General features: G+C 40.0%; 1 protein-coding gene across 1 annotated transcript in view; it reads right to left on the minus strand.

Moving 5' to 3' along the window:
- USH2A (usherin) overlaps positions 1–27,357 on the minus strand; it is a 983,289-nt gene that overhangs the window by 3,262 nt on the left and 952,670 nt on the right. Inside the window, exons 72-73 of the mRNA XM_060396021.1 lie at positions 2,041–2,112; positions 1,137–1,355 (exon numbers count right to left, since the gene is read on the minus strand). Of these exons, the coding sequence (XP_060252004.1) occupies positions 1,137–1,355; positions 2,041–2,112 (291 nt within the window). The remainder of the gene's footprint in view (positions 1–1,136; positions 1,356–2,040; positions 2,113–27,357) is intronic.

Genomic DNA, 27,357 nt, shown 5'->3' on the forward strand with positions numbered 1-27,357 from the left:
TTATGTTATATGGAACAGATAATTTGCCACATACGGATATCTTAAAAAGCTTTCACTGAATTGCTTTGCATGCTGTCTATTACTAGTATGGTCAAAAGTAAGCAAAAATGTCAGCACAGTACAATAGTGAAGAATGGGGGTGCTGTAATCAGTGCTTTTAAGATCCCCAGTTCCGAGATGTGTGTCCTTGGGTAAGAGCACACATGCCTCTAGCCTTCAGTGTAATATATTGAACTATATGAAACTGCCATTTTGTATGTCAAACATGATCAATTAACAATTCTTTGTTTCAACCTAATTATTCCTGACATAGCAATGTCATATCTGAAATGGAGTCATAGAATTCAGTAGTCATCACAACTTCAAACAGGCCCATGATTTTAAAGTCCTTATTATATGTCATCATCCTAACAAACCAGAAGGACTATCAATTTTATTTTGTGTGTATGTGTGATTGGAATCTGGAGCCACGAAAGTTTATTTCTTGCCATTAGTTAAGGAAGTCTTCATGAAAATCATCAACTTTTCAGTGAAGGAAAAGTGAGAATTAGGGGGAGAGAGAGGTGAGTGAGAGTTCAAATGTAGAACCAGAGCTAGGGACTCAAAAAAGTATTAGATAATGATGAGGTTAACTTTTTGTATCCCCTGAGCTGAAATTATGAAAAGTGAGGTTCATGCATACCAACGCTCTTACATTTATCATGATTTTCTGAGTTTTTTTAAGAGAAACTATAGATTCTATTGAGAGACTCTCTTCTAACCATAAATCAGAAGGAAAATACGTATCTTTTTTTTTTTTACTTTAGTAAAATAGGAGCTTGTACTTTATGCCTCATTTAGGCATGTTCCAGTGTTTGCAGTCATGTCCTGCCCAAGTTAATGAAGTAGAACCTGTTCATCTCTTCACTTACATATGAACGTATTTTTTGAGTCTCTATTGTGTGCCAAAAGAATAAGACAGTTTCTGCCCCACTACTCAGGCAGGTAAACATGTCATTACAAAATAATTGGGTAAGTGGTGAGAGGGATGAAGTGAGTGTTCTGGAGATGATCGTTCTGCAGGGTACAGGAAACCGTGCCACCTGTTATCAACATACTTGTGTTTAACAAAGGCTCCAGATTAGGAAATGACTCACCAGTCCGCTGTCATGACCCATGATGGTTTCCCACAGTGAGTCATCTATCAAGACCTTCTTGTCTTGAATGTCCATGAGTTGACTGACACTCCGGTGGAGAGAGCCTTGGGAATAGGCTCTGCCATGACTCTGACTTGGGATGCGCAGAACAGACAGGCTTCGGCTGCTCCTAATGCTCACAGGTGTCCCAGACCGGGGGATTTTGGTATCAGCTAAGCCCTGAAGAGAAAGTTGCTGTTGGTGACTAAAGTCTAAAGAAAATGGGCTTTAAGCAAGATAGAAAATCATGTGTCACACATTGTCAATGAAGGGAACACTGTCCCCATATCCTACAAAATTGAGTACATCAGGAATACTGTAGCTGACAACTTCCTGGTAAAGTGAGATAATAAGCTAATGGTCTCATTAGATAGCCAGTGTCCTTGGTGCCTCCAAGAGCGCACGTACTGGCTGGGGCACTGGCTATGTTTCCCTGTGGACAGGGCTGCTGCATAGCAAAGCAGTAGAGTGGGGCTGAGGGGTAGCAAGATAAGCTCTTCAGGGCCGTCAGCACAGAGCCTCCTCAACAACTTCCCTTCCCCAGAGGAAAGAGCAGTTTCTCTCATGGTCACTCACTAAGTGAGCAGTTGTATTTAACTGTAAAATTCCTGGATTTATGTACAGAACTTGACTCCTCCCTCGCTATCTTATCACCTCACCTTGTTCCCCTTGTAGCAAAGCCTCCAAAATAAAGAGGTCCCAAAACACATCAGAAAGAAAAGCACTCTAGGATTAGGTTCTAGAATGTGCCATTAAGAAATGTAGCCGCTCTAAACATCTGAGGGTTCTGATTGAGCTGATTTAATATCATCATGCAGTTGACACACCATGCAGAGATCATGCATTATGCAGCACACAGAGGTACCTCAAAGTGCATAGTGTAACTTTTTAGGGTAACATTGCTTGACACATCAGATACATCAGCCACAGAGTCAAACTGAAAACAAAAGTGAAGTATCAGTCTGTGGAACGTTTAAAAACAAATTCTATGGAGGGAAGAATCAAGATGGGGGAATAAAAAGGACTTTGGGTCTCACCTCCTCCTACAAATGCATCAGAAATACATCTACATGTGGATGGATTCTCACGTGATACCTTACTGAATGATGCCAGTAGATATCATACACCCAGAAGTTCAAGAAAGAACTCCATATAACCAAGGGAAAAAGGAATCTGGATGGGACCTGGTCCCAGAGAAGGAGCTGTGGAAGAGGAAACTTCCTGCGCTCTGGGAAGCCCCTTCACTGCCAAGAGGTCAGTCTGGACAGAAAGCGATCTTCAGAGACTTGGAAGAGAGTATACTGACTGGTGCTCTGGCTATGGTGGGAGCAGGCAGAAGACAGAGACCAGCAAAGAGGATTGGTGCTATCTTGCTGCAGTACGTGGCCCAAAATGCACACCTGCCTGTACATGCAGGGGCTGCGTCCTGCAACTCGGGGTTCAGGACAGGCCCAGGGAGAGCACAGGTTGGCTATACAGAGACAGCCTGAAGGGGCTAAAGTGTGACTGCAGAAAAAGCCCGGGCCCACCCCAGCAGCAAAGTACCATTGCTAAAGGGCATGTGGAGGGGTGGGTGTGGCCTGCCATAATAGCCTCTTTCATCAAGCTGCCTCTAAGGGCTCTGGGAGCAGGCCAGCAGGTGTTTCCACACCTGACACCAGTCTGGCCTCAGCAGCTATGGGCTTTGTGGCACGTACATGCGGGGGTGGGGGGGGGTGGGGGTGGGGGCTGGGGGGCTTCCCCAGCTCCCATGATGGCTCCAGGCATGTCACCACTGTGGTCCCACCTTCTGTGAGTGGGCTCCTAAGGATCTGTGCTGGTGGCCTTGTAACCACAGCGCCTGAGGGACACCAGGGCCAAATGACTGCATTCCCAGTGGAGGCGGTGCCAAGGGTATTGCCATCAGTTCATTCTGTGAGCCTGTACAGGTGACACCACAGGACACACCCCACAGCAGACAGCTCCAGGGAGGGAATACCCCAGCCAAAGCACCTCTCCCAGCAGGAGCTCTCCAGTTCTGTCTACCGCTCACTGAAGCTCAGAAATGGAACTGAGGGCTTCTACTCCAACAACTCAGGAGCAGGCCCACTAAAAGGCAGGATTAGAACAAAAATGTTTACAGGTTGTAAGGAAACACAAAAGATGCTGAATAGCCAAAGCAATCTTGAGAAAGAAAAATGAAGCTGGAGGAATCAGACTCCCTGACTTCAGACTCTACTACAGAACTACAGTAATCAAGAGTATGGTACTAAACAAAAACAAATATAGATCAGTGGAACAGAATAGAAAGTTTAGAAATAACACCCAGGCACCTGTGGTCACCTAGTCTGTGGCAAAGGAGGCAAGAATATACAGTGGAGAAAAGAGTTTCTTCAATAAGTGGTGCTGGGAAAACTGGACAGCTTCAAGTAAAAGGATGAAATTGGAACACTCTCCTAAGACCACACCCTAAAATAAATGGATTAAAGACCTATATGTAAGACCAGACATAAAAGAAAACATAGGAAAAACATTTGCTGACATAAAGCACAGGAAGATCTTTTCTGACCCGCCTCTTAGAGTGATGAAAACAAAAAGAATAGATAATAAAAGATACTCCTTACAAATGGCTTCACAGGCAAAGTCTACCAAACATACAAAGAAAAATTTTAAACACTGATCCTTCTCTGACTCTTCCAAAAAGACTGAAGAGAAGGGAACACTCCCAGAGACATTCAATTAAACCACCATCACCCTGATACCAAAACCAGACAAAGACACCATCAAAAAGAAAATTACAGGCCAATATCATTGGTGAATATAGATGCAAAAATTCTCATCAAAATATTAGCAAACAGAATCCAACAATACATAAAAAAGATCAAACACCATGAACAACTTGGATTCATACTAGGGTCACAAGGATGGTTCAACATATGTAAATCAAGATAATACACCACATCAGAGAAGACAAACACCACATGATCATATTAATGGGTATAGAAAAATCATTTGATAAAAGTTATCATCCATTTATGATTAAAAAAACTCTAGAAAGTGGGCACAGAAGGAACCAATCTCAACATAATGGGGCCATATATGACAAATCCATAGCAAACATCTTGCTCAGTGGTGAAAAACTGAAAGCATTTCTTCTAAGATCAGGAAAAGACAAGGATGTCCAATCTCACCACTATTATTGACCATATTTTTGAAAGTCCTAGTCAGAGCAATCAGAAGAAAAATGAAGAGAACCCAAATCAGAAAAGAGGCAAAACTGTCACTGTTTGCAAATGACATCATTCTATACATAGGAAATTCAAAAGTTGCCACCAGGAAACTTAGAACCTATTAATGAATTTGATAGAGTTGCAGGATACAAAATACATAGAAATCTCTTGCATTCCTATACACTAACAATGAAAGATTGGAGAGAGAAATTCAAGAAACAATCCCATTTACGGCTGCATCAAAAAGAATAAAATTCCCAGGAATAAACAATGGACCTGTACTCAGAAAACCATTTAAGATACTGATGAAAGAAAGATGACAGAAACAGATAGAGAGATACAGCATATCCTTGGCTTAGAAGAATCAATATTGTGAAAATGACTATACAACCCAAAGAAAGTCTACAGATGTAATGCAATCCCTACCAAACTACCAATGGCATTTTTCAAAGAACTAGAACAAAAAAAATTAGAATTTATATAGAAACACAAAAGATCCTGAATAGCCAAAGCATCTTGAGAAAGAAAGATGGAGCTGGAGGAATCAGGATCTCTGACTTTATTTTTTTTTTTTTTAGTTTTTTATTTTTAAATTTTAAAATCTTTAATTCTTACATGCATTCCCAAACATGAACCCCCTCCACCTCCTCCCCATAACATCTTTCTGGGTCATCCCCATGCACCAGCCCCAAGCATGCTGCATCCTGCGTCAGACATAGACTGGCGATTGAGTTCACATGATAGTATACATGTTAGAATGTCATTCTCCCAAATCATCCCACCCTCTCCTCTCCCTCTGAGTCCAAAAGTCCGTTATACACATCTGTGTCTCTTTCCCTGTCTTGCATACAGGGTCGTCATTGCCATCTTCCTAAATTCCATATATATGTGTTAGTATACTGTATTGGTGTTTTTCTTTCTGGCTTACTTCACTCTGTATAATCGGCTCCAGTTTCATCCATCTCATCAGAACTGATTCAAATGAATTCTTTTAACGGCTGAGTAATACTCCATTGTGTATATGTACCACAGCTTTCTTATCCATTCATCTGCTGATGGACATCTAGGTTGTTTCCATGTCCTGGCTATTATAAACAGTGCTGCGATGAACATTGGGGTACATGTGTCTCTTTCAGTTTTGGTTTCCTCGGTGTATGCCCAGAAGTGGGATTGCTGGGTCATAAGGTAGTTCTATTTGCAGTTTTTAAGGAATCTCCACTGTTCTCCATAGTGGCTGTACTAGTTTGCATTCCCACCAACAGTGTAGGAGGGTTCCTTTTCTCCACACCCTCCAGCATTTATTGCTTGCAGATTTTGGATCGCAGCCATTCTGACTGGTGTGAAGTGGTACCTCATTGTGGTTTTGATTTGCATTTCTCTGATAATGAGTGATGTTGAGCATCTTTTCATGTGTTTGTTAGCCATCCGTATGTCTTCTTTGGAGAAATGTCTATTTAGTTCTTTGGCCCATTTTGATTGGGTCGTTTATTTTCTGGAGTTGAGCTGCATAAGTTGCTTGTATATTTTTGAGATTAGTTGTTTGTCAGTTGCTTCATTGGCTATTATTTTCTCCCATTCAGAAGGCTGTCTTTTCACCTTGCTTATATTTTCCTTTGTTGTGCAGAAGCTTTTAATTTTAATTAGATCCCATTTGTTTATTTTTGCTTTTATTTCCAGCATTCTGGGAGGTGGATCATAGAGGATCCTGCTGTGATTTATGTCTGAGAGTGTTTTGCCTAGGTTCTCCTCTAGGAGTTTTATAGTTTCTGAGTATACTACCCAAAGCAATTTACAAATTCAATGCAATCCCTATCAAGCTACCAGGCACATTTTTCACAGAACTAGAACAAATAATTTCAAGATTTGTATGGAAATACAAAAACCTCGAATAGCCAAAGCAATCTTGAGAAAGAAGAATGGAACTGGAGGAATCAAGTTGCCTGACTTCAGGCTCTACTACAAAGCCACAGTCATCAAGACAGTATGGTACTGGCACAAAGACAGACATATAGATCAATGGAACAAAATAGAAAGCCCAGAGATAAATCCACACACATATGGACACCTTATCTTTGACAAAGGAGGCAAGAATATACAATGGAGTAAAGACAATCTCTTTAACAAGTGGTGCTGGGAAAACTGGTCAACCACTTGTAAAAGAATGAAACTAGATCACTTTCTAACACCGCACACAAAAATAAACTCAAAATGGATTAAAGATCTAAATGTAAGATCAGAAACTATAAAACTCCTAGAGGAGAACATAGGCAAAACACTCTCAGACATAAATCACAGGATCTCTGACTTTACATGACACTACAAAACTACAGTAATCAAAACTACAGTTCTGGCACAAAAACAGAAATATGGATCAATGGTACAGGATAGAGCCTATAAATAAACCCATGCACCTACCATCTCCTACCTGTGAAGAGAGGCAAGAATATACCAATGAGAAAAGATGGTTTCTTCAATAAGTGGTGCTGGGAAAAAATGAGCAGCTACAAGTGAAAGAATGAAATTAGGACAATTCCTAAGACCATACATGAAAATAACTAAAAATGGGTTAAAGACCTAAGTGTAAGTCCAGATACTATAAAACTCTTGGTGGGAAGTATAGGCAGGACATTCTTTGAGATAAACAAGAATCTTTTCATATATGCAGCAGATATTTTCACATATACCTCCTGCTGCTGCTAAGTCACTTCAGTCACGTCCGACTCTGTGTGACCCCAGAGATGGCAGCCCACCAGGCTCCCCCATCCCTGGGATTCTCGAGGCAAGAACACTGGAGTGGGTTGCCATTTCCTTCTCCAATGCATGAAAGTGAAAAGTGAAAGTGAAGACGCTCAGTCATGTCCGACTCAGCGACCCCATGGACTGCAGCCTACCAGGCTCCTCCATCCATGGGATTTTCCAGGCAAGAGTACTGGAGTGGGGTGCCATTGCCTTCTCTGACATATACCTCCTAGAGTATGGTAAATAAAGAAAAAAAAAAAAAACAGATGTAATTAAACTTAAAAAGTTTTGCACAGCAAAGGAAACCATTGAAATTAAAAAGACAAACCACAGAATGGGAAAAAAAAATATTTGCAAACCATGTGACCAGAAAGGGTATGAACAGCTCATACAGCTCAATTAAAAAAATAAATAAAAACACAAAGTATGGGCAGAATATCCAAACAGACATGTCTCTACAGGAGACATCCAGGTGACCAAAAAAAAAAAAAAACCAGGTGAAGAGATGCTCAATATCACTAATTATTAGACAAATGCAAATAAAAACTACAATGAAGTATCACCTCGCAGTTGTCAGAATGGCCATCATCAAAAAGTCTGTGACCAGTAAATGCTTGAGAGGTTGTGGAGAAAGGGGAACCCTCCTACCCCTGTTGGTGGGAATGCAAATTGGTACAGCCACTATGGAGAACAGGATGGAGGTTCCTTAAGAAACTAGAACTACCATATGATCCAGCATTCACACACCTGGGCATATATTCAGAGAAAACCATACCAGGAAAAAGTAAATGCAGACCAGCGTTCACTGCAGCACTATTTACAACAGCCCAGACATGGAAGCAACCTGAATGTCCATCAACAGATGTGGTATATATACATAATGGAATATTGCTCAGCTATTAAAGAAGGAAACAATGCCATCTAAAGGAACATGGATGGACTTAGAAATCATTATACTATGGGAAGTAAGCCCACAGACAAATGTCATATGATACCACTTATATGTGAAATCTAAACATGATACAAATGAATTTAAAAAACAGAAACAGACTCACAGACTTAGAAAATAAAAAAAAACTTATGGTTACATAGGGGAAAGTTATGGGTAGGAATAAATTAGGTTATGATTAACATATATACACTACTGTGTTTAAAACATAATCAACAAGAATCTAATATATAGCACAAGGGACTCAATGTAATACTCTGTAATAACCTATTTGGGAAAAGAATCTGAAACAGCATTAATGTATGTACTGTTTTTCAGACACCCAGTCGCAGCTGACTCTGTGACCCCATGAACTGTAGCACGCCAGGCATCCTTGTTCCTCACCATCTCCTGAAGTTTGCCCAAGTTCATGTCCATTGCATTGGTGATGCCATCCAGCCATCTCACTGACACTCTCTTCTTCTGTCCTCGATGTTTCCCAACATCAGGGACTTTTCCAATGAGTTGGCTGTTCTCATTAGGTGACCAAAATATCAGCTTCAGCATCAGTCCTTCCAATGAATATTCAGGTTTGATTTCCTTTAAAATTGACTGGTTTGATCTCCAAGGGACTCTCAGGAGTCTTTTCCAGTCTTCTCTAGTTCAAAGGCATCAATTCTTTGGTGCTCTGCCCTCTTTACAGTCCAGATCTCACAACTGTATGTGACCACTGGGAAGAACATAGTCTTGACTATACAGACCTTTGTCGCACAGTGATGTCTCTGTTTTTCAACACACTGGCTAGGTTTGTCTTAACTTTCTTGCCAAGAAACAATCATCTGATTTCATGGCTGCAGTCACCATCTTCAGTGATTTTAGATCCTAAGAAGAGGCAATCTGTCACTGCTTCCACCTTTTTCCCTTCTATTTGCCACGAAGTAATGGGATTGGATGTCATGATCTTAGTTATTTTTAATATTTATTTTTAAGTCAGCTTTTTCACTCCCTCCTTCACCCTCATCAAGAGGTTCTTTAGTTCCTCTTTGCTTCCTGCCATTAGAGTGATATCATCTGAGGTTCTTAATGCTTCTCCCACCTATCTTGATTCTAGCTTGTAACTCATCCAGCCTGGCATTTCTCATGATGTGCTCAGTGTATAAGTTAAACAGGGTGACAACAGATAGCCCTGTCATACTTCTTTCTCAATCCTGAACCAACTAGTTGTTACATACAAGGTTCCAACAGTTGCTTCTTGACTTGCATACAGGTTTCCCAGGAGACAGGTAAGATGGCCTGATATTCCCAACTCTTTAAGAGCTTTCCACAGTTTGTTATGATCCACACAGTCAAAGGCTTTAGTGTAGTTGATGAAACAGAGGTAGAGGTCTTTCTGGAATTCCCTTGCTTTCTCTATGATCCAGTGAATGTTTATAATATGTACTATGTGTAACTAAATCACTTTGCTGTATAGCTGAAACTAACACATCAATGTAAATCAACTATAGTTCAGTATAAAATATTTTCAGATAAATAAGGAAAATAAAAACTTTTCTGTGAAAGACACACACACAAAAAAGAAATTAAAAATGCACTGAGGCAAATGACAATGAAAACACAACCATACAAAATCTGAGTGATGCAGCAAAAGCAGTTCTGATGAGACAGAAGTTCACAGCTATATAGAATTTAAGAACAAGAAAAATCTCTAATAGACACACCATCTAAAAGAGTTAGGAAAGGAAGAAACAAAACCTAAAGTCAGCAGAAACAAGCAGATAAGATCAGATAGGAAATAAATTAGAGATTTTAAAGTTATAGAAAAAGATGCAACGAAAGTAAGAAAAGGAAGAGCAGAATTGATAACTGACACCACAGAAATAAAAAAAAAAACTGTGAAGAATTATTTTGTCAACAAATTCAACAAAGTACAAGAAACAGACAAGTTTTGAGAAACACAGTGTACCAAAACTGAAGTAAGAAGAAATAAATTACCTGAACAGACCAATCACTAGAAGTGGAACAGAATCTATAATTTTAAGTAAAACTTACAAACAAAACTCCAGGGCCAGATGTTTTCTCAGGCAAATTTACCAAACATACAAAGAATAATGTTGATCCTTCCCAAACTCTTCCAAAAGACTAAAGAGGAGGGAACACTCCCAAAGGCATTCCATGGCGATACCAGCCCTGATACCACAACCAGTGCAAGTGCAAGTGGAAGTCGCTCAGCCATGTCTGACTCTTTGCGACCCCATGGACTATACAGTCCATGGAATTCTCCAGGCCAGAATACTGGAGTGGGTAGCCTTTCCCTTCTCCAGGGCATCTTCCCAACCCAGGGATCAAACCCAGGTCTCCAGCATTGGAGGCAGATTTTTTTAAACAGTTGAGCCACAAGGGAAGCCCAAGAATACTGGAGTGGATAACCTATCCCTTCTCCAGTGTATCTTCCTGACCCAGGAATTGAACTGGGGTCTCCTGCATCGCCAAGGGATTTTTTCACCAACTGAGCTATCATGGAAGCCCCACCACAACTAAAGTCACTACCAAAAAAGATATTTATAGGTAAATATCACTGATGAATACAGATAGAAAAATTCGACAAAATATCAGCAAACCAAATCCAACAATACATAAAGATATCAAATACCATGAATAACTTCAATTCATCCCAGGGGTCACAAGTATGGTCCAACAAGTATAAATCAATGAACTATGACACATCAAAAGAGACAAACACCACATGATCATCTCAACAGAAATAGAAAAAGCAATTGATAAAATTTATTACCTATTTAGGATTAAAAAAAAAAAAACTCCCCAGAAAGTGGGCATAGAGGGAACCAATATCAACATAATAAAGCCATATCTGGCAAACACTCAGCAGATACAATTTTCAGTGGTGAAAAACTAAAAGCATTTCCTCTAACATCATGAAAAGACAAGGATGTCCACTCTTGCCACTATTATTCAACATACTTTTGAAAGTCCTAGCATGGCAATCAGAGAAGAAAAAGAAAAAGAATTGTAATTGGAAAAGAAGTAAAACTGTCACTGTTTGCAAATGATATGATACTATATGCACAGAATTCTAAAGATGCCATCAGAAACTTTTTAGAGGTCATCAATGAATTTGGTAAAGTGAGGATACAAAATTACACAGAAATCTCTTGCCTTCCTATACACTAACAATGAACCATCAGAAAGAGAAATTCAGGAAACAATCCCATATACCACTGCCTCAAAAAGAATAAAATAACTATGAATAAACTTACCTAAGGAAGCAAGAGACTCATACTCAGAAAACTGTAAGATTTTGATGAAATCAAAGATGGCACAAAGAGATGGAGAGATATAGCATAGCACTGGATTAGAAGAATCAATATTATGAAAATGACTATACTACCCAAAGCAATCTATAGATGCAATGCAATTCTATCAAATTATCAATGGCATTTTTCACAGAATTAAGACCAAAAGACCCCAAATAGCCAAAGTAATGTAAGAAAAAAAAGTGGGGCTGGATAAATCAGGCTACCTGACTTTACACTATTCTACAAAAACTACAATAAACAAAACAGTACTGTATTGGAACAAAAACAGACATGTATATCAATGGTACAGGATTGAAAGTCCAGAAATAAACCCATGCACCTGCTATCACCTATTCTATGACAAATAAGGCAAGGACATACAATGGAGAAAAGATAATTTCTTCAGTATGTGGTGCTGCAAAACGTGGACAGCTACAAGTAAAAGAATGGAATTAGAATATTTTCTAACATCATACACAAAAATAATTCAAAATGGATTAAAAACCCCAATGTAATTCCAGACACTATAAAACTCTTAGAGGAAATACAGGCAGAACATTCTTTGACATAAACTGCAGTAAGATTTTTTCTGATACACCTTCTACAGTAAGGAAAATAAGAACAAACAAATGAGACCTAATTAAACATAAAAAGATTTGCACAGCAAAGGAAACTACTGACAAAAAGGCAAACCATAGAATGTGAAAAAAATATTTGCAAATCATGTGATCTACAAGGGGTTACTCTCCAAAGTGTATAAACAGCTCATGCAGCTCAATATTAAAAAACAACAACAAAAAATGACAATCAGAATATGGGCAGAAGATCCAAATAGACATTTCTCTACAGAATATATACAGATGGCCAAAAAACACATGAAAAGATGCTCAATATCACTAATTATTAGAGAAATGTAAATCAAAACTACAGTGAGAGGTATCACCTCACAGAAGTAAGGATGGTCATCATCAAGAAGTCTATAAACAATAAATGCTTGAAAGGGCATGGAGAAAAGGGAACCCTCCTACACTGTTGGTGGGAATATAAATTGTTAACAGTCACTATCAAGAACAGCATGGAGTTTCCTTAAAAAACTTGAGCTACCATATAACACAGCATTCCCATACACGGGCATATATCCAGAGAAATTCATACCTGGAAAATGTACATGTGCCCCAGTGTTAACTGCAGCACTATTTAAAATAGTGATGACATGGAAGAAACATAAATGCACATTAAAAGATGAATGGACAAACGTGGTACACAGACATAATGGATTATTACTCAGTCATTAAAGGAGGAAATAATGCCATTTGAAGCAACACTGACGGACCTAGAAATCATCATACTAAGTGAAATGAGTCAAACAGAGAAAGACAAATATCATATGATATCTCTTATATGTGGAATCTAAACATGGTATAAGTGAACTGACAAAAAAAGAAACAGACTCATAGACTTAGAAAACAAACATATAGTTACAAAGGGGAAGTTATGGGTAAGGATAAATTAGGAGGTTGTGAATAACATACACACTACTATATATACAACAGATAATCAACAGGGACCTAATGTATGGCACAGAGAACTCTGCTTAATATTCTGTAATAAGCTATAGGGGGAAAGAATCTGAAACAGCATTAATATACGTATATGTGTGACTAAAGGGTTTCTGAGGTATGGCAGTGGTGAAGAATCCCCCTGCCAATGCAGCAGACACAGGAGACAGTTTCGATCCCAGGGTTGGGAAGATCCCCTGGAGGAGGAAATACAACCCTCCCGTCAGGAAGTTTGCACAAGCCTCTTATCCTCATCCATCAGAGGGCAGACAGAAGAAATAAGAACTACAGTCTCACAGCCTCCAGAGCAAAATCCACAATCATAGAAAGCTAACCAAAGTTATCACATGGATCACAGTCTTGTCTAACTCGATGAAGCTATGAGCCATGCAGTGCACAGCCACCCACGACAGATGGGTTATGGTGGAGAGTTCTGACAAAACGTGGTCCACTGGAGAAGGGAATGGCAAACTACTTCAGTATCCTTGCCTTGAGAAACCCATGAACAGTATGAAAAGGTGGAAAGATGTAACATTGGAAGATGAGCACCCCAGGTTGGTGGGTGTCCAATATGTTACTTGGGAACAGCAGAGAAATTGATTCAGAAAGAATGAAGAGGCTGAGCCGAAGTGGAAACAATGCTCAGTTGTAGAAGTGTCTGTTGGTGAAAGTAAAGTCCAACACTATAAAGAAAAATATTACATAGGAACCTGAAATGTTAGGTCCATGGATCAAGGTAAATTTGGATATGGTCAAGCAGGAGCTAGGGTGTTTTTGCCTGGGTGTGGCTACCTGGTCACACAGACTGTGGCATAAGCCCTCTGGGAGGTTGCCATTAATCCCACCATAAAGCTGCTGAGCAGATGACCTACAAACTGCAGAACAATTATACCAAATAAATTCTTGCACTGTTAAGAAAGTTCTAGGACCCACAACAGGTTTCCAAATCTGGGGATCTGGCAAAGGGACTGAGAACTCCCAGGGAATTTGACTTTGGAGGTCAGTGGGATATGATTATAGAACTTATACAGGACTGGGGAAACAGACTCTTGGAGGGTACAAACAAAACCTTGTGTGCACTAGGACCCAGGAGAAAGGAGCAGTGACCCCATAACAGACTGGCCCAGACTTGCCTGTGAGTATCCAGGAGTCTCCAGTGAAGGCATGGGGCAGTGGTGGCCTTCTGCAGGGCTGGGGGCACTGAGTGTAACAGTGCCTGCATGGGACCTTTTGAAGGAGGTTGTAATGATCTTCATTACCTCCACCACAGGTTGGCCTCAGGTCAAACAACAGGGAGGGAACAGAGCCTTGCCCATCAACAGAAAACTGGATTAAAGATTTATTGAGCATGAGCATCAGAACAATACCCAATATCCCCTGCATTCAGTCTCTCCCATTGAAGCTTCCATAAGCCTCTTATCCTTATCTGTCAGAGGGTGACAGAATGAAAACCACAGTCACAGAAAACTAATCAAACTGATCACATGGACCACAGCCTTGTCTAGCTCAACGAAGCTATGAGCCATGCTGTCTGTGTATAGCCACCCAAGACGGATGGGTCATAGTGGAAAGTTCTGACAAAATGTGGTTAACTGGAGAAGGGATTGGCAAACACTTAAGTATTCTTGCCCTGAAACCACGATGAATAGTATGAAAGGCAAAAAGATATGAAACCAAAATATGAACTCCCCAAGTCAGTAGGTGCCCAATATACTACTGGAGAAGAGTGGAGAAATAACTCCAGAAATAATGAAGAGATGGAGCCAAAGCAAAGACAAAGCCCAGTTGTGGAGGTGACTGGTTTGGAAGTAAAGTCTGTGCTGTAAAGAGTAATATTGCATAGGAACCTGGAATGTTAGGTCCATGAATCAAGGTAAATTAGAAGTGGTCAACCAGGAGATGGCAAGAATGAACATCAACATTTTAGAAATCAGTGAACTAAAATGGACTAGAATGGGCAAATCTAATTCAGATGACCATTACATCTACTACTGTGGGCAAGAATCCCTTAGAAGAAATGGAGTGTCTCTCATAGTCAAAAAAGAGTCCAAAAGGCAGTACTTGAGTGCAGTCTCAAAAATGATAGAATGATTTCTGTTCATTTCCAAAGCAAGCCATTCAATATCACAGAAATTGAAGTCCATGCCCCAACAAGTAATGCTGCAGAAGCTGAAACTGAATGGTCCAAGCCAGGCTTTAGCAATACGTGAACTGTGAACTTGCAGATGTTCAAGCTGGTTTTAGAAAAGGCAGAGGAACCAGATCAAATTGCCAACATCCCCTGGATCATGAAAAAGCAAGAGAATTCCAGAAAAACTATTTCTGCTTTGTTGACTATGCAAAAGCCTTTGACTGTGTGGATCACAGTAAACTGTGGAAAATTCTGAAAGAAATGGGAATACCAGACCACCTGACCTGCCTCCTGAGAAACCTATATGCAGGCCAGAAAGCAACAGTCAGAACTGGACATGGAACAACAGACTGGTTCCAAATAGGAAAATGAGTACATCAAGGCTGTATATTGTCACCCTGCTTATTTAACTTATATGCAGAGTACATCATGAGAAACACTGGGCTGGAAGAAGCACAAGCTAGAATCAAGATTGCCAGGAGAAATATCAATAACCTCAGATATGCAGATGACACCTCCTTTATGGCAGAAAGTGAAGAGGACCTAAAAAGCCTCTTGAAGAAAGTGAAAGAGGAGAGTGAAAAAGTTGGCTTAAAGCTCAACATTCAGAAAACGAAGATCATGGCACCTGGTTCCATCACTTCATGGCAAATAGATGGGGAAACAGTGGGAACAGTGTCAGACTTTATGTTTGGGGGCTCCAAAATCACTGCAGATGGTGACTGTAGCAATGAAATTAAAAGACGCTTATTCCTTGGAAGGAAAGTTATGACCAACCTAGACAGCATATTAAAAAGCTGAGACATTAATTTGCCAACAAAGGTCCATCTAGTTAAGGCTATGGTTTTTCCAGTGGTCATGTATGGATGTGAGAGTTGGACTGTGAAGAAAGCTGAGCACCGAAAAATTGATGCTTTTGAACTGTGGTGTTGGAGAAGACTTGAGAGTCCTTTGGGCTGCAAGGAGATCCAACCAGTCCATCCTAAAGGAGATCAGTCCTGGGTGTTCATTGGAAGGACTGATGCTGAAGCTGAAACTCCAATACTTTGGCCACCTCATGCGAAGAGTTAACTCACTGGAAAAGACCCTGATGCTGAGAGGGATTGGGGGCAAGAGGAGAAGGGGACGACAGAGGATGAGATGGCTGGGTGGCATCACTGACTCAATGGACATGAGTTTGGGTAACTCCAGGAGTTGGTGATGGATAGGGAGGCCTGGCGTGCTGTGATTCATGTGGTCGCAAAGTGTCGGACACGACTGAGTGACTGAACTGAACTGATGAAGACCTACAAGGCCTTTGAGAACTAACACCGCAAAAAGATGTCCTTTCCATCATAGGAGACTGGAATGTAAAAGTAGGAAGTCAAGAGGTACCTGGAGTAACAGGCAAATTTGGCCTTGGAATACAGAATGAAGCAGGACAAACACTAACAGAGTTTTGCCAAGAAACACACTGGTCATAGCAAACACCCTCTTCCAACAACACAAGAGAAGACTCTACACATGCACAGATGGTCAATACTGAAATCAGACTAATTGTATTATTTGCAGCCAAAGATGGAGAAGCTCTGAACAGTCAGCAAAACAAGACTAGGAGCTGACTGTGGCTCAGATCATGAACTCCTTATTACAAAATTTGGACTTAAATTGAAGAACGTAGGGAAAACCACTAGACCATTCAGACATGACCTAAATCAAACCCCTTATCATTATACAGTGGAAGTGAAAAATAGATTCAAGGGATTCAATCTGATAGAGAGAGTGCCTGAAGAACTATGGAAAGAAGTTCATGACATTGTACAGGAGGCAGGGATCAAGACCAGCCCCAAGAAAAAGAAATGCAAAAAGGCAAAATCGCTGTCTGAGGAGGCCTTACAAATAGCTGAGAAAAGAAGAGAAGCAAAGGACAAAAGGTAAGATATATCCATTTGAATGTAGAGTTTCAAAGAATAGCAAGGAGAGATAAGAAAGCCTTCCTCAGCAATCAATGCAAAGAAATAGAGGGAAACAACAGAATGGGAAAGACTACAGATCTCTTCAAGAAAATTAGAGATACCAAGGGAACATTTCATGCAATGATGGGCACAATAAAGGACAGAATGGTATGGGAGCAGAAGAAATTAAGAAGAAGTGGCAGAATACACAGAAGAATTATACAAAAAAGATCTTCATGACCTCGATAGTCATGATGGTGTGATCACTCACTGAGAGCCATACATCCTGGAATGTGAAGTCAAATGGGCCTTAGGAAGCATCACTACAAAGAAAGCTAGTGGAGGTGACAGAATTCCAGTTGAGCTATTTCAAATCCTGAAAGAGGATGCTGTGAAAGTGCTGCACTCAATATGCCAGCAAATTAGGAAGACTCAGCAGTGGCCACAGGACTGGATAAAGGTCAGTTTTCATTCCAATCCCAAGGAAAGGCAATGCCAAAGAATGCTCAAACTACCACATAATTGCACTCATCTCACCGGCTAGTAATGTTTAAAATTCTCCAAGCCAGGCTTCAGCAATACGTGAATGGTGAACTTCCAGATGTTCAAGCTGGTTTTAGAAAAGACAGAGGAACCAGAGATCAAATTGCCAACATCCATTGGATCATAGAAAAAGCAAGAGAGTTCCAGAAAAAAATCTACTTCTGCTTTATTGATTACACCAACGCCTTTAACTGTGTAGATCACAATAAACTGGAAAATTCTGAGAGAGATGGGAATACCAGACCACCTTACCTGCTTCCTGAGAAATCTGTATGCAGGTAAAGAAGCAACTGTTAGAACCAGACATGGAACAACAGACTGGCTCTAAATTGGGAAAGTAGTACATCGAAGCTGTATATTGTCATCCTGCTTATTTAACTTCTATGCAGAGTACATCATGAGAAACACTGGGCTGGATGAAGCACAAGCTGGAATCAAGGTTGCAGGGAGAACTATCAATAACCACAGATATCCAGATGGTACCACCTTTATGGCAGAAAGTGAAGAGGAACTGAAGAGCCTCTTGATGAAAGTGAAAGAAGAGAGTGAAAAAGCTGGCTTAAACCTCAACAATCAAAAAACTAAGATCATGGCAAGTGGTCCCATCACTCCATGGCAAACAGATGGGGAAACAATGGAAATAGTGACAGACTTTATTTTCTTGGGCTCCAAAATCACTGCAGATGATGACTGCAGCCATGAAATTAAAAGACGCTTGGTCCTTGGAAGAAAAGCTATGACCAACCTATTGGTCATATTGCAAGCTATATGCAACCTATGTCTCAGCATATTAAAAAGCAGAGACATTACTTTGTCAACAAAGGTCCATCTAGTCAAAGCTATGGTTTTCCAGTAGTCACGTATGGATGTGAGAGTTGGACTGTGAAGAAAGCTGAGCGCCAAAGAATTGATGCTTTTGAACTGTGGTGTTGGAGAAGACTCTTGAGAGTCCCTTGGACTGCAAGGAGATCCAACCAGTCCATTCTGAAGGAGATCAGTCCTGAATATTCATTGGAAGGACTGATGCTGAAGTTGAAACTCCAATACTTTGGCCACCTCATGTGAAGAGTTGATTCATTGGAAAAGATCCTGATGCTGGGAGGGATTAGGGGCAGGAGGAGAAAGGGATGACAGAGGATGAGATGGTTGAATGGCATCTCTGACTCAATGGACATGAATTTGAATAATCTCCAGGAGTTGGTAATGGACTGGGCAGCCTGGTGTGCTATAGCCCATGGGGTCACAGAGAGTCGGACACAACTGAGTGACTGAACTGAATGACTGAAGCAGGAGATGGCAAGAGTGAACATCCACATTTTAGTAATCAGTGAACTAAAATGGCCAGGAATGGGTGAATTTAATTCAGAAGAGTATTGTGTCTACTACTGTCCACAAGAATCCCTTAGAAAAAATGTAGTCCTGATAGTCAATAGGAGTCCAAAAGGCAAATACATGCATACAATCTGAAAAACACGATGATAAGGCAAACCATTTAACATCACAGTAATCCAAGTCTATGTCCCAACCACTAATGCTGAAGAAGATGAAGTTGAATGCTTCTCTGAAGATGTACAAGACTTTATAGAACACCTAAAAAAAAAAAAAAAGATGTCCTTTTCATCATAGGGGATTGGAATGCAAAAGCATGAGGTCAAAAGATACATGGAATAACAGGCAAGTTTCAACTTGGAGCACAAAATGAAGCAGGAAAAGGCTAACAGAGTTTTGTCAAGAGAACACACTGGTCTTACCAAACACCTTTTGTCAACCACACAAGAGACAACTCTACATTTGGACTTCACCAGATGGTCAACACTGAAATCAGACTGATTATCTTCTTTGCAGCTGAAGATGTTGTTGTTTAGTCACTGTTGTGGCTGACTCTTTTGAGAACCCATAGACTGTAGCCCACCAGGCTCTTCTGTACATGGGATTTCCCAGGCAAGAATCTTTGAGTGGGTTGCTATGTCCTTCTTCAGGGGATCTTCTTACCCAGGAATTGAACCCGAGTCTCCTTCATTGGCAAGCAGATTCTTTACCAGTGAGCAGCTAAAGATAGAGAAGCTCTATACAATCAGCAAAAATAAGACTGTGGCTGTGGAGCTGACTGTGGCTCTGATCATGAACTCCTTATTGCAAAATTCAGGCTTAAATTGAAGAAAATAGAGAAAAATCATTAGATCACTCACTTATGACCTAAATCAAATCCCTAATGTTTATACAGTGCAAGTGACAAACAGATTCAAGGGATTAGATCTGGTAGACCAAGTGCCTGAAGAACTATGGACAGAGGTTTGTAACACTGTACAAGAGCCAGTGACCAAACCATCTTCAAGAAAAAGAAATGCAAGAAGGCAAAGTGGTTTTCTGAGGAGGGCTTACAAATAGCAGAGGAAAGAAGAGAAGAGAGAAAGGCAAAAGAGAAAGAGAAAGATACACTCAACAGAGTGCAGATTTCCAGACAATAGCAAGGAAAGACAAGAAAACCCTAAGTGAACAATGCAAAGAAATAGAGGAAAACAATAGAACAGGAAAGACTAGAGATCTCCGCAAGAAAATTAGAGATACCAAGGGAACATTTCATGCAAAGATGGGCTCAATAAAGGACAGAAATGGCAAGGACCTAACAGAAGCAGAAGAGATTAAGAAGAGGTGGCAGAAATACACAGAAGTAGTATATAAAAAAGGTCCTAATGACCTGGATAAGCACGATGGTGTGGTCAGTCACCTAGAGCCAGAAATCCTGGCGTGTGAAGTCAGGTAGGCCTTAGGAAATATTACTACGAACAAAGCTAGTGGAAATGATGGAATTCCAGCAGAGCTATTTCAAATCCTAAAAGATGACGCTGTGAAAGTGCTGCACTCAATATGCCAGCAATTTGGAAAACTCAACAGTGGCCATAGGACTGGAAAAGGTAAGTTTTCATTCCAATCTCAAAGAAGGACAGTGTCAAAGAATGTTCAAACTTCTGTACAATCACACTCATTTCACATGCTAGTAACGTTATGCTCAAAATCTGTCAAGCTAAGCTTCAGCAGTATGTGAACCAAGAACTTCCAGATGTACAAGATGGGTTTAGAATAGGCAGAGGAACCAGAGATCACAGTGCCAACATTTGCAGGATCATAGAGAAGGCAAGGGAATTCCAAAAAGCATCTACTTCTGCTTCATTGACTACACTAAAGTTTTTGACTGTGTGGATCACAGTGAGTTGGGAATACCAAATCACCTTATCTGCCTCCTGAGAAACGTGTATGCAGGTCAAGAAGCAACAGTTAGAACCACACATGGAACAACAGACTAAAAAAAGTTGGGAAAGCAGTGAAGGCTTTGTATTGTCACCATGCTTATTCAACTTGTTTGCAGAGTACATTATATGAAATGCTGGTCTGGATGAAGCACAGCATATCTGAATCAACAACCTCAGATACGCAGATGATACCACCCTAATAACAGAAAGTGAAGAAGAACTAAAGAGCCTCTTGATGAAAGTAATAAAGGAGAGTGAAAAATCTGACATAAAACTCAGCATTCAAAAAATGAAGATCATCACATCCAGTCCTATCACTTTATGGCCAATAGATGGAAAAAGTGGAAACAGTGGCAGATTTTGTTTTTCTGGGCTCTAAAATCACTGTGGACAGTGACTGCAGCAATGAAATTAAAAAACACTTGCTCCTTGGAAGAAAAGCTGTGATAAACCTAGACAGTGTATTAAAAATCAGAAACATCACTTTGCTTACAAAGTCCATCTAGTCAAAGCTACGGTTTTTCCAGTAGTCATGTACAAATGTGAGCGTTGAATCATAAAGAAGACTAAGCACTGAAGAATTAATGTTTTTGAACTGTGGTGCTAGAAAAGACTCTTGAGAGTACCTTGGACAGGAAGGAGATCAAACCAGTCAATCCTAAAGGAAATTCTGCAGTCCTGCAGTCCATGTGTTGTAAAGAGTTGGACACAACTTAGCGAGTGAACATGTATAACAAAATCACTTTGCTGTACAGCTGAAACTAACAGATCATTCCAAAATACTATACTTCAATATAAAATAAACTATTTTAAAATAAATAAGAAAAATAAAAAGTGTTCTCTGAAAGATAAAAAAAAGGCAGAAATTAAAAATACCATGAGGCAAATGACAATGAAAACACAACCATACAAAATCTGTGTGATGCATGAGAATAGTTCTGGTGAGATGGGAGTTCATAGCTCTTCAGAACTTCTTTAAGAAACAAGAAAAATCTCTAACAATTCAATCCACCACCTAAGAGTTAGGAAAGGAACAAACAAAACCTAAAGCTGGCAGAAAGAAGCAAATAACAAAGATCAGAGATGAAATAAATAAATTAGAGATTTTAAAGTTTAGGGGAAAAAAACAACAGGAAGGGCTGGTTCTTTGAGGTGGTAAACAAAATCGACAAACTTCTCGCCAGGCTTAGCAAGACCAAAAGACAGGAGAAGATACAAAGAAAATAAGAGAAGAGAAATGACAACTGATACCACAGAAATGAAAAAATATATAAGAGAATACTATGAGGAATTATATGCCAACAAATTCAACAACCTAGAAGAAAAGGGCAAGTTTTGAGAAACTTAAAGTGTACCAAACTGAAGAAGAAATTGATAACTTGAACAGAGCAATCACTAGAAGTGAAACAGAGTCTATAATTTAAATAAACACACAAAAGTTACAAACAAAACTCCAGGACCGGATGTCTTCCCAGGCAAATTCTACCAAGTATACAAAGAAGAACTTGTATTGATCCTTTTCAAACTGTTCCAAAAGACTGAAGAACAGGAAACACTCCAAAAGGCATTCCATGGAGACACCATCACCCTGATACCACAACCAAAGTCACGACCAAAAAAGAAAATTATAGGCCAATATCATTGATGAATATAGATGCGAAAGTTCTCAACAAAATATTAGGAAATTGAATCCAAAGACACATAAGAAGTATCACGTGGCGCAAGCAATTTGGTTCACTGCAGTGTCACAGGATGGTTCACGATATGCTGATTAGCTGATGTGAAATACCTCACTAGCAAAAGAAACGACAAATACCACATGGTCATCTCAACAGATACCGAAAAAGCATTTGATAAAATTCAGCATTCATTCATGATTAAAAAAAAACCCATATGAAAGTATGTAGAAAGGGAAAATAAACATAATAAAAGCTGTTTATGATGGACTCACAGCCAGTGTAATGTTTAATGGTGAAAAGCTGAAATCCTTTGTGCTAAAATATACAAGACAAGGATGCCCACTGTCACACCTTCCACTCAGAGCAGAATTGGAAGTCTTAGACACTGCAATCATAAAAGAGAAATTTTAAAAGGGTACCAAAATTGGTAAGGCAGAGGTAAAATTGTAATTATATACAGACAACAAAATACTATATATATAGAAAATGACACCTTATAGAAACTACTAGAACTGATAAACTAATTCAGAAAGTTAGCAGGATACAAAATTAACACACAGAAATCAGTTGCATTTCTTTCCACTAACTGAAATATCAGACAATCTCTTTTCAAGTTGCATCAAAAAAAAAAAAAAACAACTTCAGAATAATCACAAAGGCGGTGACAGATTTATATGCTGACAACTACAAAAGATTAATAAAGTAAACTGAAAAAGACTCAAAGAAATGGAAAGACATTTCATGCTCTTGGATTGGAAGAATTAAATTCGTGAAAATAGCCATACTGCCCAAAGTAGTCTATACATTTAATGCAATCCCTATCAAATTAACCATGTCATTTTTCTCAGAACAAGAACAAATAACCCTAAAATTTATATGGAACCATAGAAAACTCAGAATTGCAAAAGGAATCTTGAAGAAAAAGAACAAAGCAGAAGGCATAATCTTCCTAGGCTTCAGACAATACTACAAAGCTACAGTAATCAAAACAGGGTTTGGTACTGGAACAAAAAACATTTGGACCAGTGGAACAGAATAAAGAGCCCAGAAATAAACTCAATGGTCAATTAACTCAATAAACTCTATGGTCAATTAATCATCAACAAAGGAAGCAAAAATATACAATGGGGAAAAGAGAGTTTATTCAGCACGTGCTTTGGGGAAAGCTGGACAGCCACATGTAAATCAATGAAGTTAGAGGTCTCCTTCATATCATACACAAAAATAAGCTAAAACTGGCTCAAAGACTTAAATATACGACATGATACTATCAAATTCCTAGAAGAGAACATAGGCAAAGCATTCTCTAGTATAAATTGTACCAAAGATTTTTAAAAGTCAGTTTCCTTAAGTAATAGAAATAAAAGCAAAGATAAAACAAAATGAGACCTAAGCAAACTTATCAGCTTTTGCACAGCAAAGGAAACTATTAAAAAAAAAAAAAAAGACAACCTATAAATTGGGAGAAAATGCTTGAAAATAATGCAAAAGATGGCTTAATTTCTAAAATATACAAACATCTCATACAACTGAGTAAAAAAATACAAACAAGCCAGTGGGGAAATGGACAGAAGGATGGCCACTAGGTACATGAAAAGATGGTCAGTGTCACTAATTACTAAAGAAATGCAAATCAAAATTACAATGAGGTACCATCTCACACTGATCAGAATGGCCATCATTAAAAAGTCTACAAACAACAAATGCAAGAGTGGCTGTACAGAAAAGGGAACCCTCTTGTATTACTGGTGGGAATGTGAACTGGTGCAGCAACTGTGAAAAAAAGTATGGAGGGTCCTCAAAAACTAAAAATAGAGCTACCATATGATCCAGCAATCCCACCCCTGGGCATATATCCAGCAAAAAAAAAAAATCAATTCAAAAAGATACATGTAACCAATAGAAACTTGCTGTATGACTCAGGCAGCTCAAACTGGAGCTCTGTAACAACCTAAAGGGGTAGGAAAAGGTGGGAGGTGGGAGGGAGGTTCAAGAGCGAGGGGACATATATATACTCATGGCTAATTCATGTTGGTGTATGGCAGAAATCAAACCAACATTGTAAAGCAATTATCCTTCAATTAAAAATAAATTAAAAATATATATATACCCCACTGTTCACAGCAGGACTATTTACAAAGTCAAGATACGGAAACAACTTAAATGCCCATCAACAGAGCAGTGGATAAAGAAGATGTAGTACATATATACAATGGACTATTACTCAGCCACAAAAAAGAATGAAATAATGCCATTTGAAGCAACATGGATGGGCCTAGAGATTATCACACTAAGTGAAGTAAGTCATAGAGAAAGACAAATACCATACCATATTACTTATGATGGAATCTAAAATACAAAACAAACGAACCCATATACAACAGAAACAGACTCACAAACATAGAGAACACACTTTTGTTTGCCAGTGGGGAGGTAAATGGGGGAGGAATGGATAGGAAGTTTGGGATTAGCAGATACAAAGAATTTTATATATAACGAATAAACAAGGTCCTACTCTACAGCACAGAGAACCATATTCAATATCCTCAGATAAGCCATAGTGGAAAAGAATATAAAAAAGAATGCATAAATATATATGTATAATTGAATCACTTTGTTGTACAGCAGACATTACCACAACACTGTAAATCAGCTCTACTTCAATAAAACAAAACAAACAAACAAAAACCAAATTCTTTATGTTTCTCCATAGGCAGCATAAGCATATCCAAACATTAATGCTATTTGGAGATGCATTTTCAGATATGTAGAGTTCTACAACATAAAAGATTTGGTGAGCAGAGACTTAGCACCATGCTGACATTTATTATTAAAGAATGAAAGGATCTTCAAATCAGTAATTACATTACAGTTATCCTTCAATTTGCAAGGGGGATGGGCCTCAAACCCTGGCCTTGTACCAGAATTTGAGGATGCTCCAGACCCACGGTCAGCCGTCTGTCTGTGGGTAGGGAACCTGTAGAGACTTGGGCTGACCGTGCAAGTAAAACCTGCACTTAAACTTAGCTGGACTCAATTTATGCTGTGTCATTTTGAAAATGTTAAAAAAAAATTAGCATTAAACAATACAAACAGTTCTCTCATTCTCTGGCACTACTGACCCATCCATTTACCTCTGTTCAGGGTGGAGCTTTAAATTCTTTTGCCAATTTGTCTCTGACCTCAAAGAGTATCTTAGCTGTTCAGAGGACAGGAGTTCCTGGGACAGGATTACAGCAGAACTGAGACCACAGCTTATCACGTGATGAGGGTGTGTGTGTGTGTGTGTGTGTTTGTGTGTGTTGCATTGGTACCTAGTACTCAGGTGTGTGTGGGTGTGTGTGTGTTGCATTGGTACCTAGTACTCAGGTGAAAAGCAAGGCAGTCAGTGAAGCTGAGCAGGTGAATGCAGCCCGCTCCTGTTCAGATTCTTACCTGCAGATTCTGGAGCCCATGGACATCTATTTCAGCTCCTGGTTTTGCTCTCCTAATGCAAAGTGTCTTCTCTTTAGTTTGAATAATGTTTGCTAATGTTCATCCAAGTCTCCAACTTGATGAGAATAGTATCAATAAGGTCTGAGAAAAGCAGGCTTGCAAGGATCTTTTGTCCACTGGGTAGAATTAAAGTGTGATTCAGTGGGTTTGGGCAAATGTTGCCGGCACTCTGGTATACCCCAGATGCCACTTCTGTGAACCCTCCAGAACCTGAAAATAGCACCCTCTCTGCCTACTACGAGCCACTTCTCTGGGCCCATAGCCTCCGGCTTCCTATTCCTTCCCTTCCTCATTCCGTCTAGGACCCTCAGCAGAAGTGGATTGTGGGTGAGGTGGAGGCAGGGTGCTCTGCTGTACTCAGATGTTCTCAGGAACAGAGGAGGAGGGGTTTGAATTTGTCAGCTTCTCCCAGCTGAAGCCTGTGTCTGGTCCCACGTGTAGCTTGGCCTGGGTCTTGTCGGACTCATCAGTAGTTTCACCTGTTTTATTTTTAAATTTGATTGTATTAAAGTAAGCGATCTAACCTCTCAACAACACTGCATTGCTCTTTGTAGGAGCATGTGGTAGAGCTGAGTTCTAGAAGTGCATCATTCATCACTGAAACTTTCCACCTGATCATAGCAACTGCCCATTCCCCTCTGCCCCAGCTCCTGGCAATACCACTCTGGACTTTGCTTCCATGACTTTGACTATGTCAATACCTCACATAAATGGAATTGCAGAGTCACCTTCCTGCGCAGGTTCTACTAGCTATGGGACTGTATACAAAGCTCCAGCAACTAAACCATCTTTTCATTCATTGAGGGCTGTCTTCAAACTTCACTGAGCTCAGACCTCCCGAGGCTGCTGGAAATGGCGGATTCTCCGGTTTCCTCCTCAGAGACTCAGGACTGCCTCCCAGGTGATGCTGATACCGATATTTAGGAGCCTCACTTGGACAAAATCATGCTTAACAAGACTCAGGAAAACCCCATGCAAAGGAACTGTCCCGATATCAACTTGCCCATAGAAATGACCTGCTTGCTTCTTGATCACCAACTCAACCCAAGAGGCAAAACTAGATTCCTCCTCAGGATAGGCTACCAGGCAGAGGGGCCTGTCTGGAGGGATGGGTTGAGGGACAGAAATGATCCCTGAACCCAGTTCTGGATGCTACTGGCCTGTGGGTTTGTCTCCTATAACTCACATCGTGTCATAGAGAAGTACCTGAGCGACCACCCCATCCACCTTCTCCACACACTCGATGGGTCCCAGGGGTGATCTGAGTCATCTCCCAGGTCAGCTAAACAGACCTTTCCAGCCTTCCTGGCTCCTCTCTCCATCAGTGCAGAGAACGTCACTATCCAACAAGGAAAAACTCTGCAGTGTCAGCCCCTCAAGGAGAGTCTCCTCAGGACTCT

This window comes from Ovis aries, chromosome 12 (genome assembly GCF_016772045.2).
Source record: "Ovis aries strain OAR_USU_Benz2616 breed Rambouillet chromosome 12, ARS-UI_Ramb_v3.0, whole genome shotgun sequence".
NCBI classification, from domain to species: Eukaryota; Metazoa; Chordata; class Mammalia; order Artiodactyla; family Bovidae; genus Ovis; species Ovis aries.